Source organism: Oncorhynchus tshawytscha, linkage group LG05 (assembly GCF_018296145.1).
Source record: "Oncorhynchus tshawytscha isolate Ot180627B linkage group LG05, Otsh_v2.0, whole genome shotgun sequence".
NCBI lineage: Eukaryota > Metazoa > Chordata > Actinopteri > Salmoniformes > Salmonidae > Oncorhynchus > Oncorhynchus tshawytscha.
Genome location: NC_056433.1, coordinates 80,570,051 through 80,589,729, shown reverse-complemented (window position 1 = coordinate 80,589,729; position 19,679 = coordinate 80,570,051). Strand labels below are relative to the sequence as shown.

At 42.2% G+C, this 19,679-nt stretch overlaps 3 protein-coding genes across 6 annotated transcripts in view; all 3 read right to left on the bottom strand.

The window, feature by feature from the left end:
- Nucleotides 1–20: 20 nt before the first annotated feature.
- On the bottom strand, nt 21–7,252 carry LOC112214838 (complement factor H). Its single transcript, XM_042322464.1, has 8 exons — nt 7,114–7,252; nt 6,089–6,271; nt 5,613–5,718; nt 2,019–2,095; nt 1,419–1,604; nt 1,119–1,310; nt 719–901; nt 21–412 (listed from the first exon to the last, which is right to left on the bottom strand). Exons 1-8 carry the CDS (start codon nt 7,226–7,228, stop codon nt 210–212), a joined length of 1,245 nt encoding a protein of 414 aa, XP_042178398.1. The 5' UTR covers nt 7,229–7,252; the 3' UTR covers nt 21–209.
- Nucleotides 345–19,679, bottom strand: part of LOC112214839 (complement factor H) — a 108,089-nt gene continuing 88,754 nt past the window's right edge. For 2 of the 4 annotated variants that reach the window (XM_042322466.1, XM_042322468.1), the window contains exons 2-6: nt 18,420–18,563; nt 14,910–15,083; nt 14,242–14,250; nt 13,890–14,075; nt 10,988–11,356 (exon numbers count right to left, since the gene is read on the bottom strand). In XM_042322466.1, the coding sequence (XP_042178400.1) occupies nt 11,154–11,356; nt 13,890–14,075; nt 14,242–14,250; nt 14,910–15,083; nt 18,420–18,563 (716 nt within the window). In that variant the 3' untranslated portion in view covers nt 10,988–11,153. Of the gene's footprint in view, nt 697–10,987; nt 11,357–13,867; nt 14,076–14,241; nt 14,251–14,909; nt 15,084–18,419; nt 18,564–19,679 lie in introns of those variants that run through there. The other 2 variants (XM_042322469.1, XM_042322467.1) reach the window with 2 other exon arrangements.
- On the bottom strand, nt 8,239–9,556 carry LOC121838810 (complement factor H-related protein 4-like). Its single transcript, XM_042322471.1, has 3 exons — nt 9,229–9,556; nt 8,877–9,062; nt 8,239–8,606 (listed from the first exon to the last, which is right to left on the bottom strand). Exons 1-3 carry the CDS (start codon nt 9,356–9,358, stop codon nt 8,407–8,409), a joined length of 516 nt encoding a protein of 171 aa, XP_042178405.1. The 5' UTR covers nt 9,359–9,556; the 3' UTR covers nt 8,239–8,406.

Below are 19,679 nucleotides of genomic sequence, written 5' to 3'. Positions count from 1 at the left end.
CCTAATAACAGACAAAATAATTGAGAATTCAAAACCAGAGGTACTTTATTGAAGTTCGGACTGACATGAAAAGCAACTCCTGTGAAGTCAATGTTTCTTAGCTTATGCAAAGCCCCAGAACAAATGGTTTGAGCAGACTATTGACAGGTTATTCATTGACATGTTTGTCCAACAAGCTTTTGCCCTTCTCTTCCCGTAAGCTGAAGCCACTATTGGCAATGAGGCAAGTTCATGAACCCGTTTATACACTGCTGACGAAAATCAACACTTCCTGGGCTCAGTCTAAGATGACCAGTACACTTAAAAGTGATATGATCCCCATGTGTGGCATAGAGTTTATTTTGATATTGCGGAGGATATTTAAATTGGATGTTCTGTGTGTTCATCAGCTCTTCATCCACAGTGCAGGGTTCTGAAATGAGAAGATGGTACAGGAATCAGTGTGTGAATGTGTCCTTCAAGGGCCACTGATATTTGGTTGTTTTTCATTTTAATGAATGATATCACTATACCCATAGATCCTTGAGGAATGTCACTTGTCAATGCCTCAGGAGCATGGTTCAACGGTTACATTTCAACTCAGAATGCATTTTTAAATAGTAATTAATCCATTGATCTTGAATTCCATTCCTGGAATTAATCCATTCTGATCGTTAAAGGGGAGTTGGCAAGCGATTGAGTAGGAACTGGGCCAATGTTATTTTAGACACCTACTTACTCAGACAGGTTATCAGTCCTATCCAGATCCCGTCACGACACGTCTTGTACGCTGAAGGGGGATCAAGGATGTAGTAGTTCTGGCAGACATAATGAACTGATTCTCCGCTTCTGTAACGTTCTCTACTGCTGTTTGTGTCTCCGTTCATGAGATGTGGAGGTGGTCCACAGAAATCCTTGGGCTCTAGGAAGACATGGGTGAGGTCATAAATGTACAAGTGATGAAATGTACCAAGCTGCTATTGTCCCAGCAAGAACAGTATTCCAGAAAACGTTGCTGCCTTTTCCAAAATGCGTTATTTTTGCTACCTTTTTTGTGAATTGGAGATAATTGTAAATCTACTTAAAACAAAACTTGATTGTTCCATTTCCCAATGTGTTATAAATCAAATACAATTTACCTTCACAAATTGGAAAGGAGTGACTCCACTGTCCATTGGTTGAGCAGACGACCTCTGATTCCCCCTTCAGAACGTGTTTAGAGTTGCTGCACTCAAACTGTAGCCTGTGTCCATACTTCATGGTGCTGTTGTTTTGGGGAATTCCTATCATGTTCACATTGTTAATCTTCTCTGCAGCTTCACAAGTCACATCTGTTATGGAGGGAAATTGCTGTATTGAACATTTGCAAACCTGATGTAACTTCTGAAGGTACATATTGTCGATAAAATGATTTGCTTTGGCTAAAGTGAAATGTTTACCTTCACAGGTTGGGAAACGGTTGTTCCACATCCCCCCCGCGGCACACACTACCTGTGGGTTTCCCTTCAGCTGGTGTGCTGGGTTGGGGCAGCTGAACTTGAGCTCATGACGGTACTGTATAACACCATCTGGCAGACCGCTCACAACCACCCGTCCATCTGTAGCCTCGGGGACACAACTCACCACTACGGAGAAAGATCATATTGCAGGGTGTTGTACAGTATAACTTCATGAACCCTCTGAGTTAGTGTAATGTGCATTGTAAAAAGTAAGTATGCTGTATTTACTATAATTAAGCAATAAGTCCTGAGAAAAATGGTCAATAAATATGGCTAATATACCACGGCTAAGGGCTGTTCCTAGACTAAATGTAGCACGGCGTGCCTGGATACAGCTATTAGCAGTGGTATATTGGCCATATACCAAAAAACCCCGAGGTGCCTTTTTGCAATTAAAAACTGGTTACAACGTTTGAACAGTGAAACTTTTTTGGGGGGGTCATACCCATGTTAAACGGTATTATATACCACGGCCTTAAGCATATCAGCATCCTGGAGCCAAACTACCCAGTTTATAATATTCAATGACTACATGGTTACCTTCACATAAGGGCAGGTGGTTGCTCCATCCTGCCACCATACAGGTTCTGATGTCCGTTTTGCTCACCATCTGATAACTACAGACATAATTATGTGATTAGGTGCTATTATGATGTCTGTGACCTCATTAGCCATGTTCTAAATTCAACCCCATACTAGACAGCCTGGATTCAGCCCCATACTAGACAGCCTGGATTCAGCCCCATACTAGACAGCCTGGATTCAGCCCCGTACTAGACAGCCTGAATTCAGCCCCGTACTAGACAGCCTGAATTCAGCCCCGTACTAGACAGCCTGAATTCAGCCCCGTACTAGACAGGCTGGATTCAGCCCCATACTAGACAGCCTGGATTCAACCCCATACTAGACGGGCTGGATTCAGCCCCAAACTTGACAGGCTGGATTCTGCCCCATACTAGACAGGCTGGATTTGTCCCATACTAGAATTGCTGGATTCAGCCCATACTAGGCAGGCTGGATTCAGCCCATACTAGACAAGATGGATTCAAACCCATACTAGACGGACTGGATTCAGCCCCATACAAGAAAGGCTGGATTCAGCACTATACTAGGCAGGCTGGATTCAGCACTATACTAGGCAGGCTGGATTCAGCCCCATACTAGACAGGCTGGATTCAGCCCATACTAGACAGGCTGGATTCAGACCCATACTAGGCAGGCTGGATTCAGCCCATACTAGACAGGATGGATTCAGACCCATACTAGACAGGCTGGATTCAGCCCCATACAAGGCAGGCTGGATTCAGCCCCATACAAGGCAGGCTGGATTCAGCCCCAGACCAGACGGGCTGGATTCAGCCCCAGACAAGACAGGCTGGATTCAGCCCCAGACAAGACAGGCTGGATTCAGCCCCAGACAAGACAGGCTGGAATCAGCCCCATACTAGACGGGCTGGATTCAGCCCCAAACTTGACAGGCTGGATTCTGCCCCATACTAGACAGGCTGGATTTGTCCCATACTAGAATTGCTGGATTCAGCCCATACTAGGCAGGCTGGATTCAGCCCATACTAGACAAGATGGATTCAGACCCATACTAGACGGACTGGATTCAGCCCCATACAAGAAAGGCTGGATTCAGCACTATACTAGGCAGGCTGGATTCAGCACTATACTAGGCAGGCTGGATTCAGCCCCATACTAGACAGGCTGGATTCAGACCCATACTAGGCAGGCTGGATTCAGCCCATACTAGACAAGATGGATTCAGACCCATACTAGACGGACTGGATTCAGCCCCATACAAGAAAGGCTGGATTCAGCACTATACTAGGCAGGCTGGATTCAGCACTATACTAGGCAGGCTGGATTCAGCACTATACTAGGCAGGCTGGATTCAGCCCCATACTAGACAGGCTGGATTCAGCCCATACTAGACAGGCTGGATTCAGCCCATACTAGACAAGATGGATTCAGACCCATACTAGACGGACTGGATTCAGCCCCATACAAGAAAGGCTGGATTCATCACTATACTAGGCAGGCTGGATTCAGCCCCATACTAGACAGGCTGGATTCAGCCCATACTAGACAGGCTGGATTCAGCCCATACTAGACAAGATGGATTCAGACCCATACTAGACGGACTGGATTCAGCCCCATACAAGAAAGGCTGGATTCATCACTATACTAGGCAGGCTGGATTTGTCCCATACTAGAATTGCTGGATTCAGCCCATACTAGGCAGGCTGGATTCAGCCCCATACTAGACAGGCTGGATTCAGCCCCATACAAGGCAGGCTGGATTCAGCCCCATACAAGACGGGCTGGATTCAGCCCCATACAAGGCAGGCTGGATTCAGCCCCATACAAGGCAGGCTGGATTCAGCCCCAGACCAGACGGGCTGGATTCAGCCCCAGACAAGACAGGCTGGATTCGGCCCCATATGACACAGGTTGGATTCAACCCCATTCTAGACAGAACGGATTCAGCACCATACTTGGCAGGCTGGATTCAGCCCCATACTAGAAAGTCTGGAATCAGCCCCATACTAGAAAGTCTGGAATCAGCCCCATTTAAGACAAGATTGATTCAGCACTATACTGGACAGGCTGGATTCAGCCGTATACTAGGCAGGCTGGATTCAGCCCCATACTAGACAGGCTGGATTCAACCCCATTCTAGACAGGCTGGATTCAGCCCCATAGAAGGCAGGAATAATTCATCCCCAAACTAGACAGGCTGGATTCAACCCCATACGAGACAGGTTGGATTCAACCCCATTCTAGACAGGCTGGATTTAACCCCATACTAGACAGCCTGGATTCAGCCCCATACTAGATGGGCTGGATTCAGCCCCATACTTGACAGGCTGGATTCAACCCCATACTAGACAGGCTGGATTCAGCCCAGTACTAGACAGGCTGGATTCAGCCCAGTACTAGACAGGCTGGATTAAGCCCCATACAAGGCAGGCCAGATTCAGCCCAATACTAGACAGGCTAGATTCAGCCCAATACTAGACAGGCTGGAATCAGCCCCATACTAGACAGGATGGATTCAGCCACATTCAAGACATGCTGGATTCAGCCACATTCAAGACATGCTGGATTCAGCCCCATACTAGACAGGCTAGATTCAGCCCAATACTAGACAGGCTGGATTCAACCCCATACTAGATGGGCTGGATTAAACCTTATACTAGGCAGACTGGATTCAGCACATACTAGACAGGCTGGATTCACTCCATACTAGACGGGCTGGATTCATCCCCATGTAAGACAGGCTGGATTCAGCCCCATACTAGACAGGCTGGATTCAGCACATACTAGACAGGCTGGATTCAGCCCCATACTAGACAGGCTGGATTTAGCCACATACTAGACAGGCTGGATTTAGCCCCATTCTAGACAGGATGGATTCAGTACAAACTAGACAGGATGGACTCAGCCCAATACTAGGCAGGCTGGATTCAGACCATACTAGACAGGCTGGATTCAGCCACATACTAGACAGGCTGGATTTAGCCCCAATACTAGGCAGGCTGGATTCAGACCATACTAGACGGGCTGGATTCATCCCCATTTAAGACAGGCTGGATTCAGCCACATACTAAACAGGATGGATTCAGCCACATTCAAGAAAGGATGGATTCAGCCACATTCAAGAAATGCTGGATTCAGCCCCATATTAGACAGGCTAGATTCAGCCCCATACTAGACAGGTTGGATTTTGCCACATACTAGACAGGCAGTATTTAGCCCCAAACTAGACAAGATGGATTCAGCACCATACTAGACAGTTTGATTCAAGACCATACTAGACAGGCTGGATTCAGCCCCATACTAGACGGGCTGGATTCAGCCCCATACTAGACGGGCTGGATTCAGCCCCATACTAGACATGCTGGATTCAGCCCCATACTAAACAGGCTGGATTCAGCCCCATACTAGACGGGCTGGATTCAACCCCATACTAGGCGGGCTGGATTCAGCCCCATACTAGACAGGCTGGATTCAGCCCCATACTAGGCAGGCTGGATTGGAAGGACAGAGAGCTATTGGGGTGGGGGCTATTATTTGAATCATTTATCATAAATAATAATGAAATTCAGTCTTTAAAAAAAAACTTGCCCGTCATTGCAAGTGTATTTGATAGTGGCTCCAAAGACAAAGTCATTTCCAACATGGATGCTGTAGTGGCCATTGGCAGTTTCATCAGGGAGCTCACAAGGTTTAGCTAGATGTCAGGAAACCGCAGGAAAACAAGATCATGATACAGTATGTAAGAAAGTGATGTGTCAACAGATCTTTTAGAGTGTTTAACGAAGCTATTATGGGCTTATGCTAATCATAACTACTATCATAGCTATTTTGTTGAGGAAAAATGAACATACTTAATGTGGCTGTCTCACTTAGCTATCTTAAAGGGATAGTTTGGGATTTTGGCAGTGAGGCCCATTATCTACTTCCCCTCATTGACAAAATCCCCAACTATCTCTTTAAGATAAATGCACTAACTATAAGTCGCTCTGGATAAGAACTAAATGACTAAAATGTCAAATGTATAACAACAATATTGAATCTATAACATTGAAAGAAATACTCACGCTTGCATTTCCCCTGACGGACCACCACCCACTTATTCTTCTTACACTGATAACTTATTCTGCCTGCTGGCACAAAGCCAAAGTTGCAGGAAAAAAGGACAATGTTGTCCTCTTTGTACTCATTTTTGATGCTTTCCTCAGTGACCCTGGCATCGGGCACATTTGGAAGAGGTCCACTGCACACTGACAGAGGAGCAGAGGAAAAACCTTTAGACAAACAGAGAGCTTGGCACTACAAAGTTCTATGTTGTTATTGACACAGCCTTGTTCTGTTCAATGTTCTCTACCTATATAGTACTCTAAATACTCTAATTTGCTAACCAATGCAAACCAATGAGGGTTTGGAGTTTTAAAACCAATTATCTCAGAATCTTCTTTTAGCAGATAGAACCTTCACATTCCAAGCACTGATCATCACACAGCTCTATTACAGTAGTTTAGCACAAATATGTTTCAGTTCTGTGACATTATCGGATCTGTATCAATACAACATTAAATCATGATGGATATTATTAGAAATTATGAGATTCATCTGCAGTGGAATAAGTTAGAGATGAATTGGTCTTACACATGAGTTGGAGACGAGCATTAAAACCTTTTAAAGGCACATTCTGCAAAATTAGCAGTGTGGAACTAAGGGTGATGAGGGTGCTGCAGCACCCCCTGAAAAATTTAAAAACATGCAGTATACTTTTTCTACACAAAAGTAGTGCTTTGGGCCTTTACTATTCCTGATCCTGGCCATTGCCACCTGTATTAGCAGACTGACCCCCCCCCACAGACAAGAAATTTCCCCCTGAATGAGAAATCACGCTTATGTCTGCAAGATTTTCTGCTGGTTAATTGTCATTTCACCGACTTATATATTGACAATGCGCTAAATTATTGGCTATAATAAGAAACGTGAGTACATCAATTATGTTTACTCACTTTTTCTAGTCAGAGTCTTACAGAGCAATTGGTGGATACTAACACAATGTGGGCACTACAAGCATGTGAGAAAGTGCAGGAAAACACATCCTTACCAGTCTGAGCTGATGAAGCATCCACATTCACCCATACCACCAGACACAGCAGAGTCAGAGATGATTTCATGTTGATCAAATGGTAGATGCAGTAAAAATGGAAGGAGTAGAACATAAATAAACAGCGTCTATCCCAAAGTTAATGTTTGTCTACAGAGTTCCAGCCCCCAGGGAGCAGTGAAGAGAACCACTGTCCAGGGGGACTGACCCAAAATACTGGAAAACTCCAATACATGGAATTTAATCAAACCTTCACTGCGGTAAAAACACAGTTCTTGTGAAAATACCCAATGTAGGAACTGTGTTGGTTCAGTCTATTAATAATAGGTCAGAAAACAACTCATTTTAATTTGAATGATTTTAATTTGTAGTATTTTTAAGACCACTATATTAGATATCAGAATAAATAACTTGTGTTCTCAGTCTTCCACTATTGTTCAGCTACATGAGAGACATTTCTACAGTATTCTGATGTGCTTAAATTAAGAGCTAAATAAGCATTGAGCGGTACAGGTATCACATACTGTAGTTAGAATGTGGATAAGATCCATTGAAACATTGTGTCATTATCCAATCACAAAACCTGGACTAACATAACCCTTACTGTACATAAACCATGTTCACTGTATATTGACATGGCTAATGTTTGTGACCAGCAAGCCAGTGCCACCTTTTCCCGTCAAGCCATGTTTTCTAGGGGCAAAAGGGGAGGGACAAAATCTATTTCTGCACCTTGGGAGTATGTCTGTACTGCCATGGCTCACTGTAGCCTCATATTAGCCAGCTAACTTGACGAACCATACATAAAACTTGACATTAAAAGTTTTCTTGCATATGAGAATTGAAGGACAATATTCCTGCTTAAATGATCAGGATGCCAGCAACAGGAAGGAACACATCATCAAGGCACTATGTGATGATGATGCAGTTGAACATTACATAAGTTTTTTTATAAATAAAAATATTTATAAAATGGTTGCTAAGAAATTGGAAAAAAATCCTTTATGTGTCTTTATATTGAAGTTTGAGAAATTCATTCCCACACCACTAACGTTAGAAAGCTTGGTGTTGTGTGTGTGATCATTTTATTCCATTGAACAATTAAAATAATCAAAAGTAGATGAGTAAATATGAACCAGCAGCACTTTATTTCATGTTGGACAATCATGAAATACCATACATTTATTCAGACAATGAATCTGAAAGTAATTTGAGCAAACTATTGACAGGGGTTATTCATTGACATGTTTGCCCAACAAGCCAGTGGCCATCTCTTCGTGTAAGACGAAGCCACTATTGGCAATGAGGCAAGATCATGACCCCGTTTATACACTGCTGACGCAAATCAACGCTACCTGGGCTCAGTCTAAGATGACCAGTACACTTAAAAGTGATATGATCCCCATGTGTGGCATAGACTTTTTGATCTTCCGGAGGATATTTAAATTGGATGTTCTGTGTGTTCATCAACTCTTCATCCACAGTGCAGGGTTCTGAAACGAGAAGATTGTACAGGAATCAGTGTGTGAACGTGTCCTTCAAGGGCCAAAGATATTTAGTTGTTTGTCATTTTAATAAATGACATCCCTATACCCATAGATCCTTGAGGAATACCAATGCCAATGCCTCAGGAGCATGGTTCAACAGTTACCTTTCAATTCTAGATGCATTTTAAAATAATAATCAATTGAACTTGAATTCCATTCCATTCCCGATCGTTAAAGGGGAGTTAGCAAGCGATGTTTTTTTAGACGGCTACTTACTCAGGCAGGTCATCGATCCTATCCAGATCCCATCACGACACGTCTTGTACGCTGAAGGGGGATCAAGGATGTAGTAGTTCTGGCAGACATATTGAACTGATTCTCCATTTCTGTAGCGTTCTCTGTTACCGCCGTTTGTGTCTCCGTTCATGAGATGTGGAGGTGGTCCACAGAAATCCTTGGGCTCTAGGAAGACATGAGTGAGGTTATAAAAGTACCTTTACTAGTCCTGTATTCAGGGATGGTCCTGGCCATTGCTGCCTGTATTAGTGGACCAATACAGACGTTTGTATGTTCATACCATTTTGGTCACTACAAGCATGTGAGAAAGTGAAGGAAAACACATCCTTACCAGTCTGAGCTGATGAAGCATCCACATTCACCCATACCACCAGACACAGTAGAGTCAGAGATGATTTCATGTTGATCAAATGGTAGATGCAGTAAAAATGGAAGGAGTAGAACATAAATAAACAGTTCATGTTAATGTTTGTCTACAGAGTTCCAGCCCCCAGGGAGCACTGAAGAGAACCACTGTCCAGGGGGACTGACGCAAAATACTGGAAAACTCCAATATATAGAATTTAATCAAACCTTCACTGCGGTAAAAACACAGGTATAACTTTAGTGAATGATATCATAAATAGGACTGGTGGAGTTATGTCACACATGCAGCTAACACAGACATATGGAAATGTCTGCTCTACCCAAAATTACAACCAATTAATTGCAGCATTACCACAAAAATGGAAGAGGCAAGTAGAAGGGGAAAAAATGAAGGAACTTGTATGTCGGCCCTGTATTAAAGAACATAAATGGTTAAAGAAAAGTGTGATAAATAAAAAAATATACCAATTTCATTTAAGGACCAAAAAACTGACAGCTGTGCCATATAAATTGCAAAATAGTTGTGAAGAGATGTTCGATGTACCCATTCCATGGTTTATGAATTGATACGCAAAACAACGCCGGATTCAAAACTTCACATTTTTCAAATTAAATTACAATACAAAATTCTTGCAACAAATAAAATGTTATATATATGGGGGATACAATCTTCCCAGCTCTGCAGATTCTGCTGCTTGGAGGCAGAGTCATTAGATCATGTATTTTGGTATTGTCCATATGTAGCTCGTGTTTGGTCACAGGTCCAGGAATGGCTGAAGAATTGCAATATTTGCCTAGAACTAACGCTGCAGATAGCAATACCGGGTGATTTGAAAAGCCATAGTCAATCAATCAATAATATAATAATTATATTAGCAAACATGTTTATTTTTAATGTACAATCTGTAGAAGCTATGAGAATAGAAAGGTTCAGTACTTTTGTGAAGCATCACAGCACAGTTGAAAAATATATAGCAAATAGAAATCCAAAATGGATGATGTTGAGAGATAAATGGGAGGGGTTGAATGGAGCTGAAGGGTGGTCTGTAAAATGGATATAGGTTCATAAATTTGTGAAATAGCACAGTTACAAATATACATCAAACTGGATGGACATCAGAAATAGAGGAATTTTTTGCATTTTATTGCATGACATACTGTAGTTAGAATGTGGATAAGATCCATTGAAACATTGTGTCATTATCCAATCACAAAACCTGGACTAACATAACCCTTACTGTACATTAACCTTGTTCACTGTATATTGACATGGCTAATGTTTGTTCCAGCAAGCAAGTGCCTCCTTTTCCCGTCAAGCCATGTTTTCTAGGGGCAAAAGGGAGGGACAAAATCTATTTCTGCACCTTGGGAGTATGTCTGTACTGCCATGGCTCACCTTAGCCCCATATTAGCCAGCCAACTTGACGAACCATACATAAAACATGACATTAAACATTTTCTTGCATATGAGAATTGAAGGACAAGATTCCTGCTTAAATGATCAGGATGCCAGCAACAGGAAGGAACACGTCATCAAGGCACTATGTTTTTTTAAATAAATATTGTCTGGTTGCTAAGATATTGGGGGAAAAATCCTTTATGTGTCTTTATATTGAACTTTGAGAAATTCATTCCCACACCACTAACGTTAGAAAGCTTGGTGTTGTGTGTGTGTGTGATCATTTTATTCCATTGAACAATTAAAATAATCAAAAGTAGATGAGTAAATATGAACCAGCAGCACTTTATTTCATGTTGGACCATCATGAAATACCATACATTTATTCAGACAATGAATCTGAAAATAATTTGAGAAAACTATTGACAGGGGTTATTCATTGACATTTGCCCAACAAGCCAGTGGCCATCTCTTTGCGTAAGACGAAGCCACTATTGGCAATGAGGCAAGTTCATGACCCCGTTTACACACTGCTGACGAAAATCAACGCTACCTGGGCTAAGTCTAAGATGACCAGTACACTTAAAAGTGGTATGATCTCCATGTGTGGCATAGAGTTTAGTTTGATCTTTCGGAGGATATTTAAATTGGATGTTCTGTATGTTCATCAGCTCTTCATCCAAAGTGCAGGGTTCTGAAACGAGAAGATTGTACAGGAATCGGTGTGTGAATGTGTCCTTCAAGGGCCAAAGATATTTAGTTGTTTTTCATTTTAATAAATGACATCCCTATACCCATAGATCCTTGAGGAATATCACTTGTCAATGCCTCAGGAGCATGGTTCAACAGTTACCTTTCAATTCGGGATGCATTTTAAAATAATAATCAATTGAATTTGAATTCCCCTCCATTCCCGATCGTTAAATTATACACAGGCAGTTAGAAAAGCCAAGGCTAGCTTTTTCAAGCAGAAATTTGCTTCCTGCAACACTAACTCAAAAAAGTTCTGGGACACTGTAAAGTCCATGGAGAATAAGAACACCTCCTCCCAGCTGCCCACTGCACTGAAGATAGGAAACACTGTCACCACTGATAAATCCACTATAATTGAGAATTTCCATAAGCATTTTTCTACGGCTGGCCATGCTTTCAACTTGGCTACTCCTACCTCGGTCAACAGCACTGCACCCCCCACAGCAATTCGCCCAAGCCTTCCCCATTTCTCCTTCTCCCAAATCCAGTCAGCTGATGTTCTGAAAGAGCTGCAAAATCTGGACCCCTACAAATCAGCTAGGCTAGACAATCTGGACCCTTTCTTTCTAAAATTATCTCCCGAAATTGTTGCCACCCCTATTACTAGCCTGTTCAACCTCTCTTTCTGAGATTCCCAAAGATTGGAAAGCAGCTGCGGTCATCCCCCTCTTCAAAGGGGGGGGGGACACTCTTGACCCAAACTGCTACAGACCTATATCTATCCTACCCTGCCTTTCTAAGGTCTTTGAAAGCCAAGTCAACAAACAGATTACCGACCATTTCGAATCTCACCATACCTTCTCTGCTATGCAATCTGGTTTCAGAGCTGGTCAATGGTGCACCTCAGCCATGCTCAATTTCCTAAACGATATCTTAACCGCCATCGAAAAGAAACATTACTGTGCAGCCGTATTCATTGATCTGGCCAAGGCTTTCGACTCTGTCAATCACCCCATCCTCATCGGCAGACTCGACAGCCTTGGTTTCTCAAATGATTGCCTCGCCAGGTTCACCAACTACTTCTCTGATAGAGTTTAGTGTGTCAAATCGGAGGGTCTGCTGTCCGGACCTCTGGCAGTCTCTATGGGGGTGCCACAGGGTTCAATTCTTGGACCGACTCTCTTCTCTGTATACATCAATGATGTCGCTCTTGCTGCTGGTGAGTCTCTGATCCACCTCTACGCAGACGACACCATTTTGTATACTTCTGGCCCTTCTTTGGACACTGTGTTAACAACCCTCCAGGCAAGCTTCAATGCCATACAACTCTACTTCCGTGGCCTCCAATTGCTCTTAAATACAAGTAAAACTAAATGCATGCTCGTCAAGCGATCGCTGCCTGCACCTGCCCGCCTGTCCAACATCACTACTCTGGACGGCTTTGACTTAGAATATGTGGACAACTACAAATAGCTAGGTGTCTGGTTAAACTGTAAACTCTCCTTCCATACCCACATCAAACATCTCCAATCCAAAGTTAAATCTAGAATTGGCTTCCTATTTCGCAACAAAGCATCCTTCACTCATGCTGCCAAACATACCCTTGTAAAACTGACCATCCTACCAATCCTCGACTTCGGTGATGTCATTTACAAAATAGCCTCCAATACCCTACTCAACAAACTGGATGCAGTCTATCACAGTGCAATCCGTTTTGTCACCAAAGCCCCATACACTACCCACCATTGCGACCTGTGCGCTCTCGTTGGCTGGCCCTCGCTTCATACTCGTCGCCAAACCCACTGACTCCATGTCATCTACAAGACCCTGCTAGGTAAAGTCCCCCCTTATCTCAGCTCGCTGGTCACCATAGCATCAACCACCTGTAGCACGCGCTCCAGCAGGTATATCTCTCTAGTCACCCCCAAAACCAATTATTTCTTTGGCCGCCTCTCCTTCCAGTTCTCTGCTGCCAATGATTGGAACGAACTACAAAATCTCTGAAACTGGAAACACTTATCTCCCTCATTAGCTTTAAGCACCAACTGTCAGAGCAGCTCACAGATTACTGCACCTGTACATAGCCCACCTATAATTTAGCCCAAACAACTACCTCTTTCCCTACTGTATTTATTTTATTTATTTATTTTGCTCCTTTGCACCCCATTATTTTTATTTCTACTTTGCACATTCTTCCACTGCAAATCTACCATTCCAGTGTTTTACTTGCTATATTGTATTTACTTTGCCACCATGGCCTTTTTTTGCCTTTACCTCCCTTCTCACCTCATTTGCTCACATCGTATATAGACTTGTTTATACTGTATTATTGACTGTATGTTTGTTTTACTCCATGTGTAACTCTGTGTCGTTGTTTGTGTCGAACTACTTTGCTTTTTCTTGGCCAGGTCGCAATTGTAAATGAGAACTTGTTCTCAACTTGCCTACCTGGTTAAATAAAGGTGAAATAAAAAATAAAAAATAAATAAATAAAGGGGAGTTAGCAAGCAATGTTATTTTAGACACCTACTTACTCAGACAGGTTATCAGTCCTATCCAGATCCCGTCACGACACGTCTTGTACGCTGAAGGGGGATCAAGGATGTAGTAGTTCTGGCAGACATATTGAACTGATTCTCCATTTCTGTAGCGTTCTCTGTTACCGCCGTTTGTGTCTCCGTTCATGAGATGTGGAGGTGGTCCACAGAAATCCTTGGGCTCTAGGAAGACATGAGTGAGGTTATAAAAGTACCTTTACTAGTCCTGTATTCAGGGATGGTCCTGGCCATTGCTGCCTGTATTAGTGGACCGATACAGACGTTTGTATGTTCATACCATTTTGGTCACTACAAGCATGTGAGAAAGTGAAGCAAAACACATCCTTACCAGTCTGAGCTGATGAAGCATCCACATTCACCCATACCACCAGACACAGCAGAGTCAGAGATGATTTCATGTTGATCAAATGGTAGATGCAGTAAAAATGGAAGGAGTAGAACAAAAATAAACAGTGTCTATCCCAAAGTTAATGTTTGTCTACAGAGTTCCAGCCCCCAGGGAGCAGTGAAGAGTGGGGGACTGATCCAAAATGCTGGAATACTCAAACATATTGATTTCAATCTATTGCAGTAGAATGACAGGAAACACAGTTCTTGTGATAATGATCAATATAGAAAGACCTTGGGTGGGGGAAGTGCCCTCCAAATACAGTAATTAGACTGCTGTGTCATCACCTCTAGCAATGGGCTAATTGTTCTAGTCGTTAGCGCATTGGGCCACTAACTGAAAGGTTGCTGGATCAAATCCCAGAGCAATCTGTCATCCTGCCCCTGAACAAGGCAGTTAACCCACTGTTCCCCGGTAGGCCGTCATTTTAAATAAGAATTTGTTCTTAACTGACTTGCCTGATTAAATTTTAAAAATGTGAAGATTTTTTTTCTGGTAACTACCTTCAAATGAATCAATTATTAATAGGTTATAATTGTCTAACTACCATATGTTCATGTAAATACCTGGTACTTTCTGTACTTTAAAATACAGTCCTACAGACTTACCTTGGCACTCGATTGTCTTACTCCACTCTCCGTTCTTGCAAGTTGCTTTTCCTCTTGAGCCTGTGTTTGGGCCGCTAAGGCATCCATAATCTATTTTGTCCCCATTTTCATATCTCTCTCGGTCAGGAATCAGCAGCATTCTGGTGTCTGCACCCTCAGGTTTACTACAGGAATCTGCAAGTGAAGCACAGACATGGACAAATACCCTCCTCCATACACTCTTTTGGCTCCTCCATTTCCACCACATCTTGTAAAAACAGTGTAACGTGTTACTCTGTGTGGAAATATCAATCCAATTCCAAGGTTCGACATTAAAGCTTGTACATGACAAGTGAAAATCAAAATAGTCGGGCAAGCAAAATATAGACTTAAGTTGTTCGAATGGAAGTAAAAAAAATAAATAATAATAACATCAAACAATTACTCAGATCAGAATTGAATCAAAGTGTCCTCCGGATGTGATGTGTTCTCACAATTTGGGGCGGCAGCATAGCCTAGAGCGTTGGACTAGTAACCGAAATGTTGCAATATTGAATCCCCGAGCTGACGAGGTAAAAATCTGTTGTTCTGCCCCTGAACAAGGCAGTTAACCCACTGTTCCTTGGCCGTCATTGAAAATAAGAAATTGTTCTTAACTGACTAACCTAGTTAAATAAAAGGTCAAATAAAAATACATCTCAGCAGAGCACAACAAAATATAATGATTGTATTGCATTGAGAGCCACAAGCAGTTTTTCAATCACATTTTTGTACACTATATTCGGAAAGTATTCAGACCCCTTGACTTTTTCCATATTTGTTAAGTTACAGCCTTATTCTAAAATGTAATCCTTTTTTTTGATTCCCTCATCAATCTACACACAATACCCCATAATTACAAAGCAAAAACTGTTTTTTAGACATTTTTGAAAATGTACTTAAAAAAGAAACTTAAGTATCACAATTACATTATTATTCAGACCCTTTACTCAGAACTTTGTAGAAGCGCCGCAGTGATTACAGCATCGAGTTTTCTTGGGTATGACGCGACAAGCTTGTATTTGTATTTGGCCCACCTGTATTTGGGGAGTTTCTCCCATTCTTCTTGTCGCTGCACAGCTATTTTCAGGTCTCTCCTTTTTTTTCTTTTTTAAATATTTTTTTATACCCCTTTTACCCCTTTACCCCTTTTCTCCCCAATTTCGTGGTTTTCAATTGTTTTAGTAGGTACTATCTTGTCTCATGGCTACAACTCCCGTATGGGAGACACGAAGGTTGAAAGTTATGCGTCCTCCGATAAACAACCCAACCAAGCCGCACTGCTTCTTAACACAGCGCCATCCAACCCGGAAGCCAGCCGCACCAATGTGTCGGAGGAAACACCGTGCACCTGGCAACCTTGGTTAGCGCGCTCTGCGCCCGGCCCGCCACAGGAGTCGCTGGTGCACGATGAGACAAGGATTTCCCTACCGGCCAAACCCTCCCTAACCCGGACGACGCTAGGCCAATTGTGCATCGCCCCCACGGACCTCCCGGTCACAGCCGGTTACAACCGGTTACGACAGAGCCTGGGCGCGAACCCAGAGTCTCTGGTGGCACAGCTGGCGCTGCAGTACAGTGCCCTTAACCACTGCGCCACCCGGGAGGCCTGGTTTCTCCTTCTTTACTTAGATCCTGACTAGTTTCCCAGTCCCTGCCGCTGAAAAACATCCCCCACAGCTTGATGCTGCCGTCCTATGCTTCACCGTCGGGATAGTGCCAGGTTTCCTCAAGATGTGACGCTTGGTATTCAGTCCAAAGAGTTCAATCTTGGTTTCATCAGACAACAGAATCTTGTTTCTCATGGTCTGAAAGTCCTTTAGGTGCCTTGTCCTTCTGGAAAGTTCTCCCATCTCCACAGATGAACTTTGGAGCTCTGTCAGACTGACCATCAGGTTTTTGGTCACCTCCCGACCAAGGCCCTTCTCCCCGATTACTCAGTTTAGCCGGGCGGCCAGCTCTAAGAAGAGTCTTGGTTTTTCCAAACTTCTCCCACTTAATAATGTGGAGACTACTGTATTCTTGGGGAGCTTCAATGTTCGAGACATTTTTTGATACCCTTCCCCAGATCTGTGCCTCGACACAATCCTGTCTCAGATCTCTACGGACACACGTCTTGGTGTTTGCTCTGACATGTACTGTCAACAGTGGGACCTTATTTAGAAAGGTGTGTGTCTTTCCAAATCATGTACAATAAATGTAATTTACCACAGGTGGACTCCCATCAAGTTGTAGAAACATCTCAAGGATGATCAATGGAAAAAGGATTTTGAGTCTCATATGTAAGTAAGGTATTTATGTTTTTAACAAATGTTCCCAAATTTCTAGAAATCTCTTATCACTTTGTCATTGTGCGGTATTGCGTGTAGATTTATTTATTTAAACCATTTTAGAATAAGGCTGTAACGTAACAAAATGTGGAAAAATTCTACGGGTATGAATACTTTCCGAATGCACTGTAGTGTACTTAGTGAGTTATTTGCTCAGTTTGAGCTATTATTTTGTCTGCAAACAGGTTTCTTACGGGCATGAAACGTCAAGGGGATGTTGCTCCAGGAGAGAGAGCAACATTCAATATGTAATTGAGGGAAAAGCTGTTTTTTAAACAATTATTTTTAAAGAGAGTGGAGTTCCAGCTTTCTGTGAGTTTAGCACATATTCTCAACATTAAATAATAAGGAAATGCTACCACTTTACAAACAGAGAATGTAATTGAGATGATGCACAAGTGGAACGGAGTGGAGCGTGCTGTTTGTAGTGAATATATACTCTATATAGGTCTACCAACGGACACTTTTTGTTGGACATTACATTCACTGTTAGATCAATTACATTGCTATCGAGCAACAACATCAATAACAACAACAATAATATTACCCAGCTCTAGACAGATGGTATTCTACATTTTTGTCTCATTCTCTGTATGGTAATAATAATGATACTAATGTATTTCATTTTGTAAAGTGTCTTCTTGCATCATACAACACTATTTGGACTTGAGCTTTCACACAAGTCAAAAATCTGTCTTACTTTTCCAAAGGACAAGTGGGTAATAAAGTTCATGTCAAGCCCTGAAATGTAGTAAACGCAATAAGCACTTCAATGTTTACAGTACTATAGTAATGCCATAGACATTAAACACACAAGAAGAAAGAGCATCCCCACCCCTGTTTTGGTTAAAAGCTGAGGGATGAAATGTTACCACTCTCAAATTCATAGACATAGCTATAGATGCAAGGATAGACCATCCATGATATCAACATTATACCTTGAACCATCTATTGAGGCTATATAGTGTTTGTTTACATTTACTTTGTTTACAAACAAAGGAGTAAAACAATCTTATATTTTGGGTTCTGATGAGGTTCGACAGTTGAACTGAGCTCATGAGTCATTTATAAGTTATGTTCTTCAAGAATCATTTGGTACATGTAATTCATTTAGAAGTCCAACAATGGGTGTAGCAACTGCAGATTTCCCCTTTAAACTGACCTTTGCCCTTGAAGGTCTTATCCCACTCTCCGTTCTTACAAGTTGCAAGACATCCATACTCCACTTGGTCCCCATTTTCATAACGTTCTCGATCAGGAATCGGCAGCATTCTCCTCCCTTCACCCTCAGGCTTACCACAATACTCTGCAGATGAAGCACAGCATGTTTGAACTATCAAAGTGCAACTAACTACATTGACTGAGATGGTCCCGCTTCAAATGACATTCAGTTTATAAAGCCTTCATGATGCGTTCATCAGCACTACATAAATGTGTTACAAATAATCTACAACAGTATGTCATGCTTTATAAATGGTTCATAAATGGGACATAACTGCGTGAAATAATCACCAATGTCCAATGTGACATAACCCACTATGTCAAATATGATAAAATAATCTCCCAGTGCATTACTCATTGGCTTAATCTACCAACCAATCATCTCCACAAGAACTTCCCCCATGTGTCTTGTGCATTAGTCGGTCAGACGTCTTGGCAGTAAAGAGATTGTGTTTGTAGCTCTTATTGAGATAGTTTTCCCCACAATCGACCAAAGATTATAAGTGTGTAGTCTTTATTCATCTGTGTGAAGTCATTAACTAGCTCTGTCCTTTGATAATTAGCTAGCTGGAAATTAGGGCTTGTTGTTTTTTCTCTCTCTTGAGGCTAGGGGAATGGTTTCCACTAGATAGCAAAACCACAAAGTCAAAATTGGTTAGGGTTAGGCATAAGGTGAGCAGTTTGGTAAAGGTTAGTATTAGGTTTAAACTGAAACTCGAAGAAGGGAAATTGTGGAACTGGGCGGAGTTTATGACTTTGTGGCTGTGTTAACTTTTTGTTGTCGAAGGACATGATAACAAATTCTTTATTCAGCAAGGTCATTCCCATACAATTCTATGGTCACTCCCACTAAGGCCAACTTTGAATGGTTGATATCCCAGGCTTATATGTGTGCAATAGCCTGTGGACGAGGTTTGTATCTGGTCAAACACAATTATTTCCAGAAGTTTATTAAGGGTTGGTAACAGGCTGATTGGTCAGCTATTTGAGCCAGTAAAGGGGGATTTAATATTGTTGGGTAGCGGGATTACTTTAGCTTCCCTCCAGGCCTTAGGGCACACGTTCTCTAGTAGGCTTAAATTGAAGATGTGGCAATATCATCTGCTATTATCCTCAGTAATTTTCCATCCAGATTGTCAGACCCCGGTGGCTTGTCATTGTTGACAGACAAAAATAATTTTTTCACCTCTTCCACACTGAC

Bases quoted from the DNA above. Each gene is read 5' to 3' on its own strand.
- LOC112214838 (XM_042322464.1), bottom strand. From the start codon at position 7,228: ATGTTCTACTCCTTCCATTTTTACTGCATCTACCATTTGATCAACATG. The intron at 5,719-6,088 runs GTGAGTATTTCT...CCTGACATCTAG, and splicing joins CCGTCAGGGGAAATGCAAGC to CTAAACCTTGTGAGCTCCCT. The intron at 902-1,118 runs GTAAATTGTATT...ATGTCTTCCTAG, and splicing joins CTCCTTTCCAATTTGTGAAG to AGCCCAAGGATTTCTGTGGA.
- LOC121838810 (XM_042322471.1), bottom strand. From the start codon at position 9,358: ATGAACTGTTTATTTATGTTCTACTCCTTCCATTTTTACTGCATCTAC. The intron at 9,063-9,228 runs GTAAGGATGTGT...ATGTCTTCCTAG, and splicing joins TGCTTCATCAGCTCAGACTG to AGCCCAAGGATTTCTGTGGA. The intron at 8,607-8,876 runs GTAAGTAGCCGT...TTCTCGTTTCAG, and splicing joins AGGATCGATGACCTGCCTGA to AACCCTGCACTGTGGATGAA.